Raw genomic sequence first — 21,133 nt, 5'->3', positions numbered from 1 at the left:
CATTTGCACTTGTGGAATGTTATCTAGAATCAACAAATTTCTATTCTATCTATATAAACTAAATCTAATATAAATCTTAATAAGATCATCTAAAATATCTATACTTATTACTACTCTTCTTTCTTTATTTTTTTATTCTTATCTATCCATTCATAAACATTGTTCCATGTTGCGTAAAATTTGGTTTCTTCCTGTTCATTCAAGCGTCTTGTCATCATGTCCATTTCCGCGCAGTCTAATATTTTTGCAATAACTCCCTCTTCTTTGGGGATATCTTCCCCTTTCCAATTTTGCGCGTATATAATCCTTGCTGCTGTAAAAATATGTATAATCAAGTACAAAATTTCTTTTTTATAACTTTGGTTAGTGAGAGAATCAACATTTTCTATTGTTCAAGTCTTGCATGTACGGTAATCAATGTCTTTTATTGTTTCACCACTTGCTTTCTGATGTATCACATCCAAATTTATGTATCATTTTTCCCCTATAAAAAGACTTGACCCCCCTTTAATAAAGGCTTTTTGCTTTGCCTGGGGAAAAAATGAGGAACTGTTAAACTTACTGTAGTGATCTGCAGTGAGAGAATAAAGAAACTGGGTTTGCCTTTCAAAACTCAGATGGGTGAAATTCACATTTTTCTGTTTACCTCTCTATGCTTTCCTGAGGCTGTCTTGTATCAATGTGTACTTTAAAGGTGTTCTAAGCTACAGGTAAAATGCCCCAACCATTTGCATTGAATAATGTCCTCTTCTTCGGAAATGTAGCCTTGGAATGGCACTTTCAGTGACTGCCTATAGGAGAATATTTGTAATTGTTTCATGTTTTTGAATGAAAGATGGGCTGAGGGCCCCCTCTGGCCTTTCCAAGCATACAAAGCAATAGCAGCATTTCTTACAGTCCTCTACACTGTCAGAGTATTAAAGGCTTCTTGTGGTGTGTTGGCAAGTGATTGACACTAAGCTGAAGCAGGTGCAGAGACTGTGGCGGCTACCTCAAAGCTACGTGGGAGTGATCAGCAAACAAACTATGGGTCCTCTGTAAGACTGTATGGTTCTCTGGAGGGCAGCTGGCTTTTTTTTTAATTGATGCCCTGAGATTGAATTGAGGGTGGGGTTATTGCAATCTTACATTTATAGTTTCTCTATAAAGCTAGTTGAACTTGATTGAAGTTAGTCTATTATTCTCTTTCTCCCTTCTGCAGATTAAGGCCTCAGAAAGATACACACATACAAACACACACACACACACACGTGTGTGTATATATATAGCTAAAACATTATATATATACAGTATATATATATATATATATATATACACACACACACAAATAGAGAGAGCGTATGGCTAGCTGATGAGGCCAGAACAAGGCTGAAATAGATCTATCCTAGTCTCCCTTAATTTTCAAATTCAGCAAAAACATGTGACATGTGTGTGTGTGTGTGTGTGTGTGTGTCTGTGTGTATATACGCACAAGCCTGCATTTTATCTTCCTTAGCTGTTTCTCTGACTCCTTCCTTGTGCTATTTATATGGGCTTAAATAGCCTGGGAAACTTTTTTTTAAAAAAGATGAAAGAATGCAAAGAGTTGAATTCTCTGGAAAGAAAAAAAGAGCATCCCTAATCATCCACCCACTGGCATATTCTGCTCTCCCAAAGAATTGGCTTAACAAGTCCAGCTTTTATTATGCAATAGTGGCAAAAAAAGTCCACTGCATGGTACATGATAAGGAATAATAATAATTTAAAAAAGGGGGGGGACCCCACTTATCTGTGGATATAGTGAATTTTCTACCACTCCAACTGCAAAGAGAAGCCAAGAGATGTTAGGGACCCACAAAATCTCTGTTTGCAAACAAATGTCTTAAGAGGCTTCTAAACTGAGAGATGAGGCTTTTCTTCCCCACCGCTAACATTTCTCCCCCCTTTGCTTCTGTTCGCAGACCCAAGGAATCGCCATGTGGTCCTGCGTCTTGAGAACAGTTCCCGAAGGCCAAGGCTGTCAGATTTCCATCCTAATAAAACAGTGACGATGAGAAACTGTGGGTATTTTTATCTGAGAAAGGAACTTTGAATGGATTTGCCATGGTGACATAAAAAAAGGACCAGGATGGATAATGGACTGTCACAGGGGCAATTCCATACATGTATGGCCTCTTTGTGAAACTATCTCCAGTCTTTCCTGAGCTGAGACCTGGAGGGAGGGAGGGGGGGAAGGGTGGGTGGGGTGGGGAAGGAACCTGAAAACTCTTTTCCAAAGCAAGGATGACTTTAGTAAGGATCCGGAGGAGTTTCCGGCAGGTGTCTCCTCAAGTGGTGCTGTTCTTGCTCTTTGCCTTCTGCCTGCTCAGTGTTTTTGTCTCTGCGTATTATTTATATGGGTGGAAGAGGGGACTGGAGCCCTCTGGGGATATCCCGAGCCCAGACTGTGACGAACCGAAGATTGCTCCTTCACGCCTGCTGCCAATAAAGCCCGTCAAAGTGGTAGATTCTTCTCGGACTGACCCCTTGGTCCTTGTGTTTGTGGAAAGCCTTTACTCTCAACTGGGGCAGGAGATTGTGGCCATCTTGGAATCTAGCCGTTTCAAATACCTGACAGAGATCGCTCCGGGCAAGGGAGACATGCCTACGCTGACTGACAAGGACCGAGGGCGCTTTGCACTGATCATCTATGAGAACATCCTGAAGTATGTGAACCTGGATGCCTGGAACCGTGAGCTCTTAGACAAGTACTGCGTAGAGTACGGTGTAGGCATCATTGGCTTTTTCAAGGTATTTCAAATATGAGAAAGTGTTTCCTGAAATAATGGGAAAGAGGAGAAGTGATGCATTGACTTCTGGAGATAAGATTTAAGCAAGAGTGAAAAGGAGAATAGAATATGTTAACTTATTCCTATTGCGCAATGAAGCTATCACAGGGGAACTCTGAAATTTCAGGTTGTAGTTCCCTTTCCTGATTTCGTGTGGATAATTCTATTTTAATATCCCCCAAGGTCTGTTTGTGCTTCTCTGTAAAAAGAAAGTGAACTGAGTAGCTAAGCATCTTTATTTTTTTTTGACATGCAATTTTGTTTGTTTGTTTTTACATCTCGGAGGCAGAGAAATGCTTCACACCTGAGGTTTTTAAAAGGCCAGAGGCATGCAACACAATATTGTATATCTACAAAAGGTCCCAAAATTAGTTTACTTCCTGTTTTATGCATAAAAGTAGATGGTAATACAAAGATAGTATAAGAAAGCTTTCTCCTAGTAGGTGTCTCCATAGCTGCTGGCCTGAGTAATCCATTTTCTTAGCATGGTTGTGGTTGCTGAGAAGGATGGGAATCTCTGAGTCCAAGAGGACACCCAAATTACTCACTGGTTTGACTAAGGCAGTCACCCCCAGGCAGAATTAAAGATCGAGAATTTCCAGAACCATGGACCCTAAAAACCCATACACTCAGTTTTGCCAGGGTTGGGAAAAGTCAATCATCCTCAAAAGCTCCAGGTACTGGGAAAGGAGCTTGATGTCATTACTTGATTAGGCAAGGCAGAGAACTACAGCTGAGTACCTTCAACATACATATGACTTTCCCCCAGCTGCTTCATATGACTGTTAAATGCAACCTTTAGGTACCCCAAAGCAGAGGCCTGGAATCAGCCCAGGACATTGAGAGGTTAAGGAGATAACAAGATAACTGTAGTATCCGGGGTGGCCCGCCAGCAGCCCATGTAGCTGGGGTGGTGCAGCAGGTAGAGTGCTGTACTGCAGGCCACTGAAGCTGACTGTAAATCTGCAGGTTCAAATCTCATCACCGACTCAAGGTTGACTCAGTCTTCCATCCTTCCGAGGTGGGTAAAATGAGGACCCAGATTGTGGGGGCAATAGGCTGGCTCTGTTCAAAAGTGCTATTGCTAACATGTTGTAAGCCACCTTGAGTGTAAGGAGAAGGGCGGCATAAAAATCAAATAAATAAAATCAATCAATCAATCAATCAATCGATCGATCAATCAATCCCTATCCAGGATTCCATCAAAAGTTATTGCCAAGGATAACCAATGCCATTTCAGTGCTATGGCTTGGATTGAATCCTGACCAGATAATCTGTTTTTTTCTAAAGCCCTTTGGAATTGTAAGCCATCTTCTCAGTAACCTTTCCCTAAAATTCCAGTTGGGTTTTTTGTCTAAGGTGGAACTAGAATTCACAATTTCTCAGTTTTTAAGCTGGTTCTTTAATCAGTTCTACATTTGAACTTAACGAAGCTGCTGAAGATCATAATAAAGGTTTTGATCACTATGCCAAATTGATTGTCTAGAAGGTATTTAAGTCACAGCATTTACCCTGGTTGAGTACATGTAGGCAAAATATCTTTCTCTCTCCCTCCTGTCCTGAACATATAATCAGTGTCTTTTGCAATTTTTTAAAAATTCTGTATGACTTCCATTGAGAGCCATCTATATCTGTCCCCTCAAAGCCATTTTGGGAAGTGTGGGTTAAGAGTAAGAGAGGACATTAATGGACAAGAGGAATATTTTGACCTAATCAAGGGCTGTGCCATTATTTATTTTGCATTAGCTTGATGGCAGAGACATGCAGCCAGATGCTATGAGCGGCTCTGGACTCTGTGAGGAATTAAATGGACCATCATAAATTTAAATCCTGACGTTTTATAATTCGCAGAGTGCACGGGCACTGAATTCTTGCTTTCTGCAGCAAATCTTGAAACAAGTAACCTATTCATTTCTTATTAGGTTGCTTGTGTCTGTTCAGAGAAAAATGCCATCTGGAGTTTGAATGCTAGAGAGCAGATCCCACCCCCCAACCCCTAGATTTGTTGTTTTGTCATATTTAGTGTCACATGGAGGCTCCTTCAGGATTTCTGTTCTCTCTGCTCCCCTTCCCTTCAGTCTGCTGATATTTAAATCAGAGATAAGTAATGACTAGATTCCATTCTTCTCCCTTAATAATGGGCAGCTTAGAGAAGATTTATTTTAATATGGTAACATATAAAATAGTTTATACAATTAACTAGCCCAACCCAATACACAAGATTCTTGTGGGAAAATAGGAGGCAGACAAAGTGTTTTGTATCCTTGTCGCCTTGAGTTATATATAATCTGGATTCTTCTTCTAAGAAGAGGTTCATGTTAAAATTGGTAATAAAGGGGGGACATGATCGAAACATTTAAATATGTTAAAGAGTTAAATAAGGTCCAGGAGGGAAGTGTTTTTAATAGGAAAGTGAACACAAGAACAAGGGAACACAATCTGAAGTTAGTTGGGGGAAAGATCAAAAGCAACATGAGAAAATATTATTTTATTGAAAGAGTAGTAGATCCTTGGAACAAACTTCCAGCAGGCATGGTAGATAAATCCACAGTAACTGTATTTAAACATGCCTGGGATAAACATATATCCATCCTAAGATAAAATACAGAAAACAGCATATGGGCAGACTAGATGGACCATGAGGTCTTTTTCTGCCGTCAGACTTCTATGTTTCTATAAATTGTTCCATATTCCATTGTGAACTGGATCCTCCAGTTGCTAAAATGCATATGCTAATGACATTCTTATGATTTGACTGAAATGTGTAGTAAACGTGTTGACTGTTTTAATAACCTAATTTATAGCTTAAAATCAAGAGCAAAATCTCAGTCTTCCTAAAAGAAGGGTCTGGATGGGGTAATAAGTAAAATGATTTCAACCATATTAAAATGAAATGAAATCAAAATTAAAGTTACAACAGTCTCAAAGGTGCTTTTTCCAAAGGCAACTGGACTTATTTTTCCCAGAGGAAGAGGAAGAAGAAGTTTAGGCTCTCATTCAAGAAGCTTCATCAGTTCTGGCTTGAAAGAGGGGTAAAAGAGGCCATTTATGTTAAGATTGAGCAGTTCTCTCTTAATAGAGGAGGAGGGATAAGGAGGAGGAGGGATAGGACACCACCTATCTCCCATCTCCCATAGAGTCTGCGGAGAGGGGCGGCATACAAATCTAAATAATAAATAAATAAATAAATAAATAAATAAATAAATAAATAAAGAAAGAAAGAAAGAAAGAAAGAAAGAAAGAAAGAAAGAAAGAAAGCACTTCCAAAAAGATGACATTCCCACTTGCCCTCTGGTTTGGGTGACCCTGAGGGTCCTCCGTGGCCTCAAGAACTCTCAGGGAGAGTGCTAACAACCAGATGACTACAGAGAAATATGATCCCTCCCTCAAAAGAAATCCTGTCAGAAGTAATTCTTCAATTGCCCGCGTCATCCTGTCAGAACCGAAGACATTTCTTGCATGAGAAGCGAAAAGTCACAGTCTTCTTCCTCAGAGAAAAAAAACCCCCAGTCCAATTGCCTTTTGAAAAAGCACCTTGACCCGAATGACTGAAAATATCCACAGACTTAAAAGTTTACAGTCATAAGGTCACCTTCCATGCCTGTAATAACTTTCCCTACTAGTTTATATTACAAACAATAATTCAGCTGTGGCTTCTGGATGCTGCCTGAAAGCTTTTGAACAGGGAAGCTTTTGAATTATATATCTCTGCTCCAAAGTGTTTAGTGTCCTTTGGCCTTTTAGTCCTGAAGTTGGACTTGCCAAGCAGATAGGAAACATTGTGATTTCTGAAGAGCAAAACAGAGAAAATGATCTCCCTGATGGAAAGCTGAAATTCTCTTTGCTTGTTCTTGCTTTTGTTGTCGCCTGACAACTTCCAGTCTGACATTGTCATTCAGTTCATGTGATCTTTTTACAGGCAAACGAGAACAGCTTACTGAGTGCTCAGCTGAAAGGTTTCCCCCTTTTTCTCCACTCCAACCTTGCACTGAAGGATTGCAGCATCAATCCCAAATCACCGCTGCTGTACATCACGCGGCCCAGCGAGGTAGAGAAGGGACTTCTTCCAGGGGAGGACTGGACAGTCTTCCAGTCAAACCATTCCACCTATGAACCAGTCCTCCTCGCTAAAACCAAGTCAGCCGAATCCATCCCGCACATGAGCATAGATGCCGCACTCCATACCACCGTCGTACAAGACTTGGGACTCCATGATGGCATCCAGAGAGTCCTTTTTGGCAACAACCTCAACTTTTGGCTACACAAACTGGTCTTTGTGGATGCTGTTTCATTCCTGACTGGCAAGAGGCTTTCGCTTCCCCTTGACCGTTATATCTTGGTAGATATTGATGATATCTTTGTTGGCAAGGAAGGCACACGGATGAAGGTGGATGATGTCAAGGTAATTGTTCTTAGACTGGCATATTGCTCTTTATTTTCCGGTTGTGGGTTGGTGTGGAGCCTATTGACCCTTGAATTTATTTCATTAAAGGAAAAGTTTAAATAGGCTTCATTGATGCTCAGATCAGTGACCTAGATCCTAGAATTCTTGTTGCTTGTTCTATCAGCTAGCATACGGTTTGGATTGCTGGTGCCTAAACTGATTTAGCTACAGGTGGCTGCACATGCACTAACACGAAGCACTTTGCATAATACGGGAAAGTTCTGTATGTGAAGTGCTGGAAATTTTTTGACATCTTTTGAAAAATACAATTTATCTTGAAGGAACTTGTTTTGAGAATAGTATTTTATAAGCAGCTGACCAATATACTCTGATCTTGGTTAAATGTTAATCATCAAGGGTGGGGGAGTGAGAGAAGGGAGAGTCCGTAAGGAGTTAGGCAGCCTATAAATCCCACTAATAAAAATAAATAAATTATAAAATAAAGGGGGAAGCATTGAGCCTTATAACAGACATTACTAATTGCAGGAAAATGTTTTTGTAAAGTTCTATTTCATGTCATTAGTTACTTTTAGATGAACAGCAAGGAAAAACGTAAATCATACAATACGCCCAGAATGACCATAACTAGGCAGATAATAACTTTGATAAATAAATAAATACAATGTCCAGAAACTTCCAATCTTGTGAATAATTGAGCAAAAGTTTATTTTATTTGCAGTAATCCATACTCATGCAATTTGTGCCATATACGGGGCTTTGCTATGCTATATATCAGTGATGGTGAACCTTTTTTTCCTCGGATGCCGAAAGAACGTGGGCGCATACTACCGCACATGCGCAAGTGCCCACACCCATAATTCAATGCTTGGGGAGGGCAAAAACAACTCCTCTTATCCGCTGGAGGCTGGAAATGGCCTGTTTCCCAACTTCTGGTAGGCCCTCTAGGCTCGTGTTTTGCCCTCCCCAGGCTCCAAAGGTTTCCCTGGAGGCGGCAGAGGGTAAAAACACCCTCTCCCATCCCCCCAGAGGCTCTCTGGAAGCCAAAAACGCCCTCCCAGAGCCTCTGGCGAACCAAAAATCAGCTGGCTGGCACACACATGCACATTGGAGCTGAGCTAGGGCAATGGCTCGCGTGCCAGCAGATATGGCTCCGTGTGCCACCTGGGGCACCCATGCCATAGGTTCGCCATCACTGCTATATATGGAGTTTTGGCAAAGAGAATGGGAAATCCAGTAATTAACAGAATTCACAGAATAATAGAAAGTTCTTCTAGTTCAACCATCTACATGAGCTGGAGACCGTATATCACTTCAAACAGATGGCTGTCCAATCTCTCTTAAAAACCACCAGTGATGGAGCACCCACAACTTCTGGAGGCAAGCCATTCCCCTGGTTAATTGTTAAAAAATTACTTATTTCTGGATTGGGGCTCTCCTTAGTAAGTTTCCATCCATTGCTTCTTGTTCTGCCTTCAAGTTGAGAATAGGTTGGGCCCCCTTTTTTGTGGTAGCCCCTTTGATATTGGAACACTGTTATCATGTCATCCCGAGTACCTCTTTTCATTATGCCTAGTTCCTGGAACTGTTCTTCATATGTTTTAGCCTTCAGTTCCCTAATCAGCTTTGTTGCTCTTTTCTAGAGTCTCTTTCTAGAGTCTCAGCATCTTTTCTAATATTGTGTTGACCCAAACTGAATGCAGTATTCCAAATGTGCATTATCAAGGTATTATAAAGTGGTATTAACACTTCACGTGATCTTGATTCTATCCCTCTGTTGATGCAGCCTAGGGCTGTGTTGGGTTTTTTGGCAGCTGCAGCAGACTGCTAGCTCATATTTAAGTGATTGTTCACTAGCACTCCCAGATCTTTCTTACAATTACTACTATTGAGTGTAGTTACGTAGTTACATACCTAGTTATGTAGAGCCAATCTTTTTTGTAAGCTATTCTTTAAATTCTCTTCTCTCCATCCTGCAGGCTTTGTTTGATACTCAGAATGAACTTCGTACCCACATCCCAAATTTCACCTTCAATCTGGGCTACTCAGGGAAATTTTTCCACACAGGTAAGAATACAATTAGCAAAGTTTTCTTTGTAGCCTTTTTATTCTCTGTGACTGGTGAAAATTTACCTAATATAATTTGAATATGCAAGTGTCTTAAAGCATTAGGGCAATTGTAAGAACCTGAAGTCCTCCAAATATAATATGCAATTCTAGGCATCCTTTACTATCTTTTATGATGACTGAGGCTGCTGAGATTTGTACTGGCTGCTGAGTTCTGGGCATGGAAATTATAATGTTGTATGTCTGATTAATAAAGAAGGGTATTTTCTCTATTGCTTTCTACTTACTGTTCTGTCGGGCTCTCTGGTAGAATCCTCCCGAAAATTCACAGGTACAAATTTCAGACACACACACGTTTGAAAATTCAAAACAATGTTCTTTATAAGGAAAATTCACTTAAACTAAGCCCTATTTTTGTATAGCAAAGAGCACTCGTCTTCAAACAAACTGGTAATTTGTACAAGTCCCTTATCAGTTCTGTGATACTTAGCTTGCAGCTGTGAGGTAATTCACAGTCCTTCTTCTTCCACAAAGTGAAACACACTTTGCTCTGGTTTAGTTTCAAAGCGGGGGAAAATCAGCACACAAAGGTCAAAGTCAGCAAGGCAGGCAGGAAACACAATGATAAGATAATCCTCCACAATGGCCAAACCCACAGGCTGCTATTTATAGCAGCCTCACTAATTACCACAGCCCCACCCAACCACAGGTGGCCTCATTTTTTTTTATAATACTCTCTCAGTTGTTGCTGCCTATGCATCGTTCTCCTCATGCATGGCTGTATCATTAACTCTTGTTCCGAATCCAAGGAGGAGCTAGATAATTGATCTCCTTCTGAGCTGTCTGCCACACTCTCCTCCTCCCTGTCACTCATGTCTTCTTGGTCACAGGAGCCTTCATCATCAGATTCCACCGGGGGGGCAAAACAGGCCTTCAGCATGTGGATGTCTCCCCCACATCCACAGTCCTTGGGGCAGGAGCTGAGCCAGAGCTAACCACAACACTTGGGGAGATCTAAGGTTTTGGGGTTAATGCAGTGTCCATTTAATGCTGCTCAGTGTAGAAGCTGTCAGATTGCGTGGTGTGATTTTGTGAAGTTCTGCCTACATTCATGGCTTAAACATGGCTTAGTGATGATGATGGTGCTTTGATCCTGGCAGGTACAGATGCTGAGGACGAGGGAGATGACCTTCTGCTTTCTTATGTGAAGGAGTTTTGGTGGTTTCCCCACATGTGGAGTCACATGCAGCCTCACCTTTTTCACAATCAATCCGTGTTGGCAGACCAAATGGCCATGAACAAGAAATTTGCGGTGGTAAGTAAGATGCTGTCCAGGACTACTGCTGGAGTGAGGAAGGTTGATTTTGTGAAAAACAGAGGATAATGTGACCGTGTAGAATTATTAGTTTGCTTACTTCTCATCTAGAACCAGTGGCTATAACAAGTTTATCATTGCAAAACGAAACAGGAATTGCCAGAACAGTGTTGACTGTACATTAAACCACGAAAATGAGAAAGTCTTTAAATATTATGAATTTGTAACCAGTTGAATAATTATTTCAGGTAATACAACCTGAAGCATTGCATACAGGAAGAGTGGAAGGTTTGACTAACAGAGGTTCCCAAATGGCTTCAATTCATAGTGCTGCTCTAGTAGTTCCCAAATTGTGTACTGTTATTTTTGATTTTGTGTGTGTCCCCTGCAGCATTTTTGTTTTTTGTTTTTCAACTTTTTATCAGGGGTGAAATTCAGCAGGTTCTGGAGAACCAATAGCAGAAATGTTCACTATTTTCAGTAGTTCAGAGAACTGGTAAATACCACTAATGCCTGGTCCCAGAGTGGGATGGGAATGGGGATTTTGCAATATTATTCCCCTGCCACGCCCACAGACCCAAATGTTGAATTTCACCCCTGCTTTTCATGTTTATTTTATTTTATTTTATTTTAGTTTTAATTGGGCTTATATGCCACCCCTCTCCGTGGACTCGGGGCGGCTTACAACATTTTAGTAAAAAATACAATAGATAAAACATTCTAGACCAATTAATAAGATAATAACTTTAAAAAAATTCTTAAAACTAAACATTTAAAATGAAAAAGTCGCACACATACTATCACACCAGATACATTCATTGGACAGAGGCTGAAAACAAATAATGGTTCCTATGATGCCCTCCAAATATCTTTTTAATATATGGTTCCAGTAAATATCATACAATTGCTCACAAGTCTCTGTTTAAAATTTAAATTAGGATTTAGTTATTGAGTAACTATTCTCCTGAAAGCTTAATATGTATCTGCAGAACCACACTGATGGTCATGTTGCATGTGAGCTCTCAACGTTGCTGTCAATGAAGGGGTTGCCTGGAAGGTTCCTTTTCCTAGTAAGGACACACAGAGATAAATAATATTCCAAGTATTGAGGTGCTGCAAAGCCCCTGAAAGGAACAAGGTCTTCAGATGTCTCTCATGGCCAAATGTCTCTCATGGCCAATTTCCTGGGCCCCTTTGTTGTTAATACGGCTATCTCCTGTTTACCAAAAAGCAAGGTCTTTTATCACAGCCTCCGTCCTGTTTATCCTAACATGCTATGGCAGCTACAAAGTATCTCTAAGTGCCTAAGTTCCACAATAGCTTTTTTTTTTCTAGTTTAGTAATGATTCGTTCCTGGTGCTCCTCACGTTTTTTCTAATGTACTGTTCTAATTTGAACATTAAGCATATTCATATTACTCCATCGCATCCAGATGTATCTGTGTTGGAATGTGCACCTGTAACAGCATAGGGGGAGGATTTGGCCAACTTAGAGCTTTCCCAAAGAGAGGCCCAGACCAAGAGATGCATGACCCAAAGTTGGAGGGGAGAGTGAGGGAAAGATTCAGGGCAACATAGAAACATAGAAGACTGACGGCAGAAAAAGACCTCCTGGTCCATCTAGTCTGCCCTTATACTATTTCCTGTATTTTATTTTACAATGGATATATGTTTATCCCAGGCATGTTTAAATTCAGTTACTGTGGATTTACCAACCACGTCTGCTGGAAGTTTGTTCCAAGGATCTACTACTCTTTCAGTAAAATAATATTTTCTCATGTTGCTTTTGATCTTTCCCCCAACTAACTTCAGATTGTGTCCCCTTGTTCTTGTGTTCACTTTCCTATTAAAAACACTTCTCCCCTGAACCTTATTTAACCCTTTAACATATTTAAATGTTTCGATAATGTTCCCCCTTTTCCTTCTGTCCTCTGTTTCCCAACTTCTGGGCTCACCAGAAGTTGGGAAACAGGCCATTTCTGGCCTCCAGAGGGCCTCCAGGGGGTGGGGAAAGCTGTTTTTTCCCTCTCCAGGCATTGAATTATGGGTATGGGCACTCGTGCATGTTCGATACCACGTACAGATTGAGTTCATTAAGTCTTTCCTGATACGTTTTATGCTTAAGACCTTCCACCATTCTTGTAGCCCGTCTTTGGACCCATTCAATTTTGTCAATATCTTTTTGTAGGTGAGGTCTCCAGAACTGAACACAGTATTCCAAATGTGGTCTCACCAGCGCTCTATATAGCGGGATCACAATCTCCCTCTTCCTGCTTGTTATACCTCTAGCTATGCAGCCAAGCATCCTACTTGCTTTTCTTACTGCCTGACCACACTGACCACCCTAGAATCTCCGCCTGACCACCCTAGAATCTCTTGGGATATCCTAGTAATTTAGAAAATTATAACTTTAGTTTGGCAAGATTCAGTTCACTACATGTACGCAAATAAAGGATTGAATTTAGTTGGATCTTGCTGTCTTGTCTCTGGGCCTGACATTAGGAAGTGTATATTAAAATATTACTATACTACTTGAAAAATAACCTAAACACAGTTTATTCCGTCAGTACTTTTGCTAGGTAATCCCCAACACCTTTCAACATAGTACTTACCTGACCTTGTGAAATTACTTTCTTTTTTAAAAGAACCTGCAAAAGATACTTCTTAGGGGCATGAAGTTTGGGAAGTGTTATTCACACTATTACATTAATTAACAAAAACTCAATTAAAAGGGAGAGGAAAACAAAGCGTAATATTGTAATTTTGCAGAAGGTGCTTCTTAAACTGCAGGTTGTCCTCAGGTTACAATCGCAGTTGGGATTGGGATGCAGTCATAAAGCACAAAATTAAGTAACCACATCACTTAGAGAGACAACAATCCCTATTGCTGTTGTTACCCCAAGAGATGCAGGTTGTTGAGTGAGAAGTGATGGCACTTCCCACATAAGGAAAAGTGGTTGCTGTGGGGTGGGGTGGGGTAGAGTATTGGTGGGAAGGTGCAAGAGAGTTTGCGGTGAGGTGAAGCCTAGTGCAGGCTGCATATTAGTGCAAGAAAGCCAGGGGGTAGATAGCATAGTCAGTGATGGCAAACCTATGGCAAGGGTGCCACAGGTGGCACATGGAGCCATATCTGCTGGCACGCGAGCCGTTACCCTAGCTCAGCTCCAATGTGCATGTGTATGCCGGCCACCTGATTTGTGGCTCGAACAGAGGCTCTGGGAGGGCGTTTTTGGCTTCCAGAGAGCCTCCAAAGGGATGGGGGAGGGCGTTTTTACCCTACTCCGATTCCAGGGAAGCCTTTGGAGCCCGAGGAGATTGAAATACAAGCCTACTGGGCTCACCAGAAGTTGGGAAACAGGCCATTTCTGGCCTCCAGGAGGCGGGGAAAGCTGTTTTCGCCCTCTCCAGGCATTGAATTATGGGTATGGGCACTCACGCATGTGTGATACCACGTGCAGACACTCTTTTGGCACCCAAGGAAAAAAGGACATGAATAGAATGCAGGAGCTAGAAAGAAACTTGGAGGTCTTCTACTATACTCTGTTTCCCCTGTTCAAGCAGGAGAAAGTTTACCATTTCAGACAAGTGACTGTCTAGTCCCCTGATGGCGAACCTATGACATGTGTGCCACAGGTGGCACACGGAGCCATATTTGGGGGCACATAAGGTGTGGCCCTATGTCAGCTCCAGAGCACATGCACGCACTAGTCAGCTGGTTTTCGGCCTGCCACATTAAAGAGGAACCCTGAGTTGCATCCAGCTAATGATAATGCATATATTTAATTAATCTTTCTTTATAAATCTTCTGCAACCAGCCACATACATTCAATAACAATGGGGTTTAAATTAGAATAGTATTGCAGTAGCACTATTCCTCCCAGCCAGTACACATGCAACTCATGGGCAGGGGAGGAGGTCATTTTTTTACCCTCCACAGGCTTCAGGAAAGCCTCATGTGGACGCACACATGGGGAGGAGGGTATTGTGTGATGTCAGGATGCTTTTGCATGCTATCGTGCGCACGCGCACCCTTTTGGAATCCAAGCAAAAAAGGGTTCACCATCACTGATCTAGTCTCTTCTAAAAAAAACCCCTCCAGTGCTGATTTCTGAAGGCAATGTGTCCCACTGATTAATTGTTCTCACTGTCAGGAAGTTTCTTCTTAATTTCAGGTTGCTTCTCTCTTTTATTAGTTTCCAACCATGGTTTCTTGTCCTGCTTTGGGGAATAATTCGACCCCCTCTTCTTTGTAGCAGCCTCTCATGAGCACAGGATGACTGTGGGACTTTACCAGGGCGACTCGCAGCTGGCTTCCCTATCCATCGAATGGTTGCAAATGGCAATCATGTGACCATCGGATATGGCAACTATCAACATATGGTTGCCAAGAGCCCAGATTTATTTATTTATTTATTTATTTATTCATTCATTCATTCATTCATTCATTCATTCATTCATTCATTCATTATTTTATTTTATTTTATTTTATTATTTTATTTTATTTTATTTTATTTTATTTTATTTTATTTTATTTTATTTTATTTTATTTTATTTTATTTTATTTTATTTTATTTTATTTTATTTTATTTTATTTTATTTTATTTTATTTTATTTTATTTTATTTTATTTTTTCAATTTTTATGCCGCTCTTGTCCTTAGACTCAGGGCGGCTTATAACATGTTAGCAATGGCACTTTTGAACAAATCCAGCATATTGCCTCCACAATCCGGGTCCTCATTTTACCAACCTCAGAAGGACGGAAGGCTGAATCAACTTTGAGCCCAGTGATGAGATTTGAACTGCTGACCTACAGATCTACAGTCAGCTTCAGTGGCCTGCAGTATAGCACTCTACCTGCTGCGCCACCCCGGCTCATACAGATTGTGATCTTGTGATGCCACAATTTTGAGGACTGGTTATAACTACCACTTGTTCAGCAACTGTTCAAAGTTGCGACAATGCTGAGCAAGGAGTCACTAAGTGAGAACTATACATAATGCAATCCAATATTTTGGATTGTTGCTTGGGATTCGTTCATATTCTACAGCATTGGGTTGCTGTTTTTAACTGCTGCTTATTCAAATGTGTTTTTAACAGCATTTCTTCATTTCCATAAAAAGAATTGTTCAGATGTGAAACAGAATATTTTCCAGTTCAGCAGGATAGAAATTTAGTATTTGCTCACTTAACTACCTCCTGAAAAACTGTGAAGCATGATGATGAAAAGTCATCAGGCCACTTCTGTAAAAAAAAAAAACTGCTTTCAATTGAGCATAAAGGCCTGTAGAAAAACAGGAAACAATAACACTTATATAATGTTGGATATTCAATCCACTCCTTGGTCTGACTAATTCAGCAAGAGCAAAAAGTACACTTTGAACTATGTCTTAAACTAGAATTCAACCTGGATCAGACTAAGGTAAGGAAATGAAATGAATGCCTGGCTCTTTTCATATGCAGTGTAATTATTTCATTAAAATTCCCATTAGCGCTAGAGGATAACAGTTATGAATACCTTTTCTTAGGAACATGGCATCCCCACAGATATGGGCTATGCAGTGGCCCCTCATCATTCAGGGGTGTACCCAGTCCATGTTCAACTCTACGAGGCCTGGAAACAGGTGTGGGGGATCAAAGTAACAAGCACCGAAGAATATCCTCATCTCAAACCAGCCCGCTACCGAAGAGGATTTATTCACAGTGGAATCATGGTCAGTAGAAAACCTATCAATCTTGTGAACTATGGTGATGAATGCAAATAGCTTGCTCCCCCCACCCCCGCTCAAGATTGTTTTATGAAACACTAAACAAAAATCAAAGAATAAACCTTTTATACCACAAATTGGTCAAGATGCAAAGAAAGAGAAAATTAGAAAATTTGGGGGGGGGGCATGGTGGTGGGGGTTTAATCTTATTTTTCCTTTGTTCTTTTTTAATATGCATAAATAACAATAAGTAAGAATACAATGGAATCCTTGTGTTAAATTTAAAATAGAAGAGCCGGGGAAATTAGGAAATTCAGGAGGTTCAAATGGGTATAAAAATGTAAGCTCTCTATAAGAATCTGACTAACTTGCGATCAAGGGAAATGAGGGGGAGATAAGACAGGTATTCAAGGTAGACTGGATTTAGGTCTTTTGTGGGTATGCAGGGACTTGTGACTTATGACACACTTGACACCTCCCTCAGCCAGGTCATCTCCTTCAAAACATTTATTATATACCGCAATAATCAATTTAATGAATTTTGCAGTTATTTATCAATGCTACTGTCGGCTCTAGATGATAGTTAAATTTGACATATTTTTCCCCTCTATCTTTAAGGATCTAAATTATCTTAATCTCTAGATGATGATAATAATAATAATAATAATAATAATAATAATAATAATAATTTATTAGATTTGTATGCTGCCCCTCTCCGAAGACTGTACATATAATAATGTACAAATCCAATATTTAAAAAGCAATTTAAAAACCCCTACAATAAAATAATCACACAACCCAATCAAACCATACATAAACCAAGATAGTTAGGGGATATGTCAATTTCCCCATGCCTAGTGACAAAGGTGAGTTTTCAACAACTTGCGAAAGACGAGGGAGGTGGGGGCAGTTTTGATCTCCGGGGGGGAGTTGGTTCCAGAAGGCCGGGGCCGCCACAGAGAAAGCTCTTCCTCTGGGCCCCGCAGACAACATTGCTTAGTCGACGGGACCCGGAGAAGGCCAACTCTGTGGGACCTAATCGGCCACTGGGATTCATACCGCAGAAGACGGTCCGGGAGGTATTCTGGTCCGATACTATATAAATACCAAAATAATGTATCATTTGTGTTTTATAACCAAAAAATTAAATGTATTACTAAAAAAATAAGAAAGAATAAATCCAAACCATATCAAATAATAAATCTGCTTAAATTTGGATTTCAATATTATATATTCCTAATTTCATAAAAAAAAATTGTCTTGAGGATCCCAGTTGAACTTCACTATCATTAGTTGTTTTTAATTTTATAAATTAAATGTATATATTCATCAACCTACACAGATACTATTTCTGAAATCAGTTTAAAGTATTTTACATAATTTTTAAAAATTTTAAACCCAGCTGTCAGTCAATTACCAAATTCAAACAAAACAAAACAGATTTGATCATTCTTTAATGAATTCTTGAACAGAACTTTCTAACAGGTTGGTGTGTTGTGAGATTCTATGCAAGGATGCAGCAGTAGACTCCTCTTTGAAAGGCTCAAAACATTAGTGTCCCAGGTCATGTAGGACTTTAAGGAATAAAAATATTATTTGGAATTATGCCTAAAAGCAAATTGGTAGCCTCGTATAACTGGCACAAAATTAGCTGAATATGCACCTGTTTCTAACCCTTGATGCAAGATGGACAGCTGTGTGCTACCAGTTGAGGCTTATGAGTGCTCCACAAAGATGCTCTCACGTAGAGTGAATTGCAGCGTGGAAATCAGTAAATGCTATGGCAGTCAGGACTGATGTAGAACATTCAGTCCTCTACCACTGGTGTGGGCAGTGGATGGGGCAGCTGCAGTTGGAAAACTATCCATAACTTTTAGCTGCTTTTCACAAAAATCAGTACCAGTGCCAGGTTGTGGCCAAGGTTTTTACCTAATCAGAAAGATTTACAGAGGCATATTTCTTCTAAAAAGATGGCATTCATCACTAGAATGATTACCACATTGTCTGGATTCATTTTCAAACTTTTTTTAAATCCACATTTTGTGTAAGTTCCAAACATATTTTAAAACAGAGAGAAATGCTCTTCATTTGTTACGTACATAGATATATATTTGCCCATTGTGCGATTCCCAAAGCGTAATAGAAAGGTTAAAAAACAAGCAAGCAAAAGAAATTAAAGGCAGGAAAGGAGGCAAAAAAAAGAACAAATAAGTCTATTTCACAACAATTTTCATTCACTATTTATTTATTATTATTCATTAATTGGATTTTTATGCCGCTCCTCTCCGAGGACTTGGGGCGGCTCACAATATATCAAACAATATACAATGTTCATATCTAAAAATCCAATTAATATCACTAAAAAACCTTTAAAAACTCTAATAACACTTAAAATAATTCATTCCCATTCACACCGCAAAACATACTACACTTGTCGGCCAGGGGGCTAGGGTCTAATAGCCCCAAGCCTGGCGGCACAGATAGAACTTTCAACTTTTATGGAAGGCAAGGAGGGTGGGGGGAGCTGATTCCAGAGGGCCGGGGCCCCCACAGAGAAGGCTCTTCCCCTAGGCCCCGCAAAGCGACATTGTCTAGTTGATGGAACCTGGAGAAGGCCGACTCTGTGGGACCTGACTGGTCGCTGAGACTCATACGGCAGAAGGCGGTCCCACCTTTCTAGTACAGGTAGTCCTTGCCTTAACAACCACAATTGAGCCCAACATTTCTGTTGCTAAGTGAGACATTTGTTAAGTGAGATTTGTCCGATTTTACGACCATTTTTGTCACTGTTGTTATGTGATTCACTGCAGTTGTTAAATGAATAACATGGTTGTTAAGTGAATGTGGCTTCTCCTTTGACTTTGTTTGTCAGGAGGTTGCAAAAACTGATCACATTATATCCACATATAATCCTTTGTGTAATATAAATCCAATTAATAAAATAAATAAAATAAATAAATATGAGTCAGTTGTAAAGTAACTTAAAGTTAGGGATTTTTAAAAATATATAGATTGTGGCTTCATACAGGTTTAAAACACTAGTTTGTCCAAAACTGCCTCTAGAAAATGGTCCTCATAATGAATAGTATCATACACTGTTTCCCCCAAAATAAGACATCTCCTGATAATAAGCCCAACCGGGCTTTTGAGTGCATGGCAATAAGGCTAAGCACTTATTTCAGGGTTACAAAAAAAAAAAAGACAGGGTCTTATTTTCAGGGAAACATGGTAGTTATAGCACAATATTGGCTGATGCTTCTGTTTCAGGTACATCTGAGTTTTCAATAATACTAATAAATACCTTATGAAAAGCATATAAAATAATACTATATTAAAGAATGGTAGGTATTAAGAATGGGAAGTGGTATACATTGTAAGAAGTCTGCTGATAAAGAAATTGGGAGAGGGGTATTCAGGATAATCCAGATTCCAAAAAGTTTGTAACTCAGAGTTTTAATTAGAAAACAGCATAGTTAAAATGAGATGGCTCAGCTTACCTTCTAAGAAGGGAAAAGGATATTTGGAGCATTTCATATTATAGGAAATTCTATGACAAAACCATTAGTACAATCTTGAACTCTTGAGTTTTGCAATGTCTTTGAACAGAGTATAGCTGTTTTATGAAAATTAACCCTTTGCATGTGTTAGAAACTTTACCTAATTTCAAGAACATGTTTTGGACATTTCTAATATGGGTTATCTTAAAGGAAGACTTCTATTTAGTTACGTTGCCCATTTCAGCTAGAATTTTGTAATTGCAACTTGAAAATCATCTGAGGTTTTATGTTTTGAGAGAGAGAGAGAGAGAGAGAGAGAGAGAGAGAGAGAGAGAGAGAGAGACGCCATATTACTTTACAATAAAAATTAAAACAAAATTTAACTGGCCAGATAATTCTAGGAGCTAAGGAATCCTAGAGAATTTCCAGGTGCCTGGCCTTTTAAATAATTCCTAGTAAACCTATTAAACAAGAATGGGCTTAATCATTTGGTGAACTTTCCCTTGGTTGTTATGATGGTCTGCATACTTTTCATGAACATTTTTGATGGCCGTGGGTGATTGTTTCTTTTTCCTGAGATGGTCTAATCAGCTTGAAAGGAACAGCTGCTGTGTACTTTGCCTTTGTTCTCAGATTCGGGAAAAGGCATTAAAATGAACATAGGAAGATATTTTTCTCCCTTGAGAAAGAAGGAACTGGAACAAAGTTTCTTCCTCCTGTTGTCCTCACTGCATCCCAAATGCAAGTACCAGATGCAGATTGTACCCTTTGTCTCAGCATGTACATTTAGTCTTTTAGCCACATTTGAAGTAAGTCAGGCTATGACATGCAATGGATTTGCCCAGGCCAAGCAAATGATCTCAGTTAGATCTCTTAGTTTTTCCAGTGTCCACTGCAATAGTGTTTTAATGGGAGCACAGGATAGAACTTGCTTCATAGCTTCCCATTTATCAGGATTCGGCGTAGGCTATCCTAAATTAGATTAAGGAAGCAAACTGTGCAGACCCAGCATGACAGGACTTATATCAAGGCAAAATAAAACAAAAGAGTATTTCAGCATGGTCGTATTTCAGCGGAGCTTACACATACCGTACAGTGAAACTTTAAAAATCATGCATAAACAGAGAACCTCAGTAGATGAAAGGCAGCTCAAGACTGACCTTTTGGTTCTCCTTAAATTAGATAAATGATTTTTTTTTAAAAAAGCATTTCTGTCTTTATGATCAACCCCAGCGTCAAGAGGCTTTCTGTACCTTAGTGTTCCTTTTGAAGCACAGAGAAGCATATTTTAGTCTGATACATTTGACATAAATCAGATACTAGGAAACTCTGATTTTTCC

The 21,133-nt window shown here is 39.8% G+C and overlaps 1 protein-coding gene across 2 annotated transcripts in view; it reads left to right on the top strand.

The window, feature by feature from the left end:
• The first annotated feature begins 1,940 nt into the window (after positions 1-1,940).
• NDST1 (N-deacetylase and N-sulfotransferase 1) overlaps positions 1,941-21,133 on the top strand; it is a 40,907-nt gene continuing 21,714 nt past the window's right edge. The window contains exons 1-5 of one of the 2 annotated variants that reach the window (XM_070739060.1): positions 1,941-2,769; positions 6,727-7,209; positions 9,189-9,276; positions 10,437-10,591; positions 16,117-16,302. In XM_070739060.1, the coding sequence (XP_070595161.1) occupies positions 2,263-2,769; positions 6,727-7,209; positions 9,189-9,276; positions 10,437-10,591; positions 16,117-16,302 (1,419 nt within the window). In that variant the 5' untranslated portion in view covers positions 1,941-2,262. The remainder of the gene's footprint in view (positions 2,770-6,726; positions 7,210-9,188; positions 9,277-10,436; positions 10,592-16,116; positions 16,303-21,133) is intronic. The other variant, XM_070739061.1, reaches the window with a different exon arrangement.

The sequence above is a fragment of the Erythrolamprus reginae genome, chromosome 2 (genome assembly GCF_031021105.1).
Source record: "Erythrolamprus reginae isolate rEryReg1 chromosome 2, rEryReg1.hap1, whole genome shotgun sequence".
NCBI classification, from domain to species: Eukaryota; Metazoa; Chordata; class Lepidosauria; order Squamata; family Dipsadidae; genus Erythrolamprus; species Erythrolamprus reginae.
The sequence above is the reverse complement of the archived record's forward strand: the minus strand, read 5'-3'. Positions and strand labels throughout refer to the sequence as shown.